At 48.2% G+C, this 3,238-nt stretch overlaps 1 protein-coding gene across 1 annotated transcript in view; it reads left to right on the plus strand.

Moving 5' to 3' along the window:
• Positions 1–51: 51 nt before the first annotated feature.
• CTH (cystathionine gamma-lyase) overlaps positions 52–3,238 on the plus strand; it is a 13,913-nt gene continuing 10,726 nt past the window's right edge. The window contains exons 1-3 of the mRNA XM_010187941.1: positions 52–219; positions 1,626–1,707; positions 2,194–2,289. Coding sequence (XP_010186243.1) covers positions 52–219; positions 1,626–1,707; positions 2,194–2,289 — 346 coding nt within the window. The remainder of the gene's footprint in view (positions 220–1,625; positions 1,708–2,193; positions 2,290–3,238) is intronic.

The following is a 3,238-nucleotide window of genomic DNA, read 5'->3' on the forward strand; positions in this document are numbered from 1 at the left end:
TGGGGGCTCCAGGGCGGCGCGGGGCTCTGAGGTCAAAGCCGTCGCGTTCGGATGGCGTCTGGGGAAGCGACCGGGGACACCGCGGCGACCTGCGGCCCCACATGGCCCGGCCCGGCATGGCCCGGCATTGGCGGTCACGGGGTCCAAGGAGGTGTCAAGCCTCGGGCTGAAGGGGAGAGGGGCTTCCGGTTTGCAGCTTATGGAAATACTTTCCCTCCTGTTAGCTCCTGGAAAAAAAAAAGCAACAAACAAACCCGTCTTTTTTCCACTGGAAGTGGTGGGTACGTTTTGGGTTGACATTTTGGTGGTCTGGAAAGCAGGTTTTGGGTGATTTTTGGTGGGCTGGAGGGTAGGTTTTGGGTGATTTTCACTGTGGAAGCCGCAAGAAGGGATGCACCAGCACCCCTGGAATACGTGGGGTGCAGGGAGCTGCCAAGCGCATGAAGGTCCCAGCCTTTGTTGATGGTTTGTGCAGCTCTGAAGGCTTCCTCAAAGTGATAGCAGTGCTTTGCTTGGTCACTGGACCCAGGCAGAATGCATTTCCTTACACAGATAGTGTAAGAGGCTGCTTCAGTTGTCTTTCCAGACCGAGTGAATATTTCACAAGTATTTCTATTGTAGAAAGTACTGGAAGGGTCTGTTTTGAAGTTCTTATGGTTGCCCTGCATGCGTGAGGGAAATGGCACAGATTTGCAACTTGTAAATCAGTTTTTTGTTCCAGACCCAAAGTCTGAGCATCACATGGTGCTGGTTGGGCAATAGGAATTTGCCTTGTGATCTTTGATTGCACACAAAATCACTTGCATGGACTAAAACTGTGAATGCTTGTGAGTAGGTAGCTGTGTTGAAGAAGACCACAGAAGAAGGAGTCGTGCGCTGCGGTTGCTCACGTACTGATGGTAGAGTGGCCATGTGAAGCTCTGTGAGAGTGGTCCGCCAGATTCCTGAATATGATGAAGTTGTCATTAAGCAGAAATCCTGAAAGTCCGCAAATACCAGGATGCTTAGCCAGGTTCTTTCTCTAACAAGTGCATCCGTGCATGCCTGAGTAATTTTTCTTCTTGTTACATTTTCTTAGCATTCACATAAAAGCTGTTGCACTGAAGTGTGGATTGCGGTCTGATTGCATGCCAGGGAAATGTTCGATCTTTCAAGACCTTTTGAGGGGTACAGTTGGCACTGGCTGGTGCCCTATTGTGTCTTTCGAGCAGAGCATCACAGAGATGGGGCACAGAGAGCATCACAGAGCATCACACAGAACATCACAGAGGTGGGGCATCACAGAGATGCTCACACAGAGCATCGCAGAGATGGGGCACTCACACAGTGAGTGGACCCTGTCAGACCAAGCCTTTTCTCCAGCAGTGACCAGAAATGGATGTCTAGGAAGAGCATGGCAGTGTGATATTCCCTGCAGTGCACCCTTAGAAACCATTTTGGGGTTGGGGATGCCCAGTCGGATGTTACGTACAGCTGCTTGACATAGCCTGAAAACCAGGCTGCTGTTCTTGGACGTGGATGCGTAACCTTGGTGTTGAGGGTGAGGACTTTTGAGGAACTATTATTGTACAAAACTTACTCAGTGCTCTCTCAAGTTATACTTTATTTTCTTGCTTCCACACTAGGGTTTTGAATACAGCCGGAGTGGAAACCCTACCCGGAATTGCCTGGAGAAGGCCGTGGCAGCGCTAGATGGAGCTAAATACTGTAAGCAATCAATATGTTCCTCAAGCAAGATGCCAGCATGTGTCCCCTGACAGGAGGGGTGACGTGGGGAGCAAGAACACCAAGCTGTCAGCAGCAGTGGTATCACAGCAAGGTTTCACAGCTGCTGACCACTGGTTACGGGCCTGAGCTGCTTTGTGGTGTGAAAAAACTCCAACAATTATTGTTCAGAAAAGTTTAGCTTAATCTTTGGACTTTCTGTAGTGACTTTGCTTTCTCTGCTGCATTTGATGCCAAAGCTAAACTGAGTCCGTCCCTGTGCAGCAGCCCTGAATGTGGCGGGAGCGCTGTTCACCTGGGCTCCACCCTGGAGTGTTCCCTGAGCCCACTGAACAGGAGACATAGAGTAAACGGGAGTGACAGGACAGGCTTCTTGTACCAGCACAGTGAGGAAAGCCAGGGCAGGTTTGACAAGGTTGTATCACCTTAAAATGCAGTCTGTCTACTACTTACTCTTTTCTGCTTTAGGTTTAGCTTTTGCTTCTGGCTTAGCTGCTACTTTGAATATTGCTCACCTGTTGAAGGCGGGGGATGAGATTATCTGCATGGATGATGTCTATGGAGGTATGTAAAGCACAAGAGTGCTTTTGATCTTCATTGTACATATGACAAAATTTACCTATTTGTCATTCTTGTGAACTTGCTGGACTTCCCACATAGGCCCTTACTTTTCCTGAAAGCCCTTTTACTTCACGAGGACACAGAACACTGCTCTCTGATTTTGGTGTTAGAAATTAAAACCCTGAAAGATTCTCTGGCACAATGTGGAAGTTATAAAAATATAGCTAACTGGTAATATATGCTGAAATGAGGGGAAAATGGGAACATCCTAGCCTTGTTCAGGTTTGTTTGCAGAGCAGGACCCTGTGCAGTCCAATGCACGCAGCTTTCCAGTTTCTGGCATTTCTCCTATTCCTGTCCTAGGTCTGACACCATCGTTTTGTCTGCACTGTTTCACACAACTCCTCCTCATCTTCCCTGAAAGTGCAACTTGCGTCTGCTCTGCCCATGTCTGAGTGTCTCAGTGATGCCGCAGCCCATCATTAGGTTTCAGTCATGCATGGGGATGTTTTTTTGATCCATTCTTCCAAGAAACTCCCTAAGAACAAGCAGGGCTCATCCACCTTTGTTGAGGTCCTTCCAAAGGTTGATGCTACCCAACAGTCCATAGCAGGGAAGTCTGCCAGGATAAGCTGTGGCAGTCGGTGTCCGTAGCACCCAACTTGTGTGTTTTGCTGATCGGTGAAGCTTATTTCCTCCATCTTCAAGGCCTTGGCATAAAGAGATCAAATATGGTTGTTTATTTTTTAAAGGAAGGTTAGAGAGGCCAGCAACAGGTAGCATTTTCCCAAGCAACAGCTGGAAAACCTTTTAGCAAGAGTGATCACCTTTCCCATCGCTTTCCATTACTGCTTGCCAGTCAGTTCTCTGTGCTTCTGCATATCAAATATACACACATTTGCTGTTAATGCCTCAGTTCTGCCATGCCAGAGAGCTCTTCCCCAAAGTACGT

This window comes from Mesitornis unicolor, unplaced genomic scaffold, assembly GCF_000695765.1.
Source record: "Mesitornis unicolor isolate BGI_N332 unplaced genomic scaffold, ASM69576v1 scaffold30787, whole genome shotgun sequence".
Classification (NCBI taxonomy): domain Eukaryota; kingdom Metazoa; phylum Chordata; class Aves; order Mesitornithiformes; family Mesitornithidae; genus Mesitornis; species Mesitornis unicolor.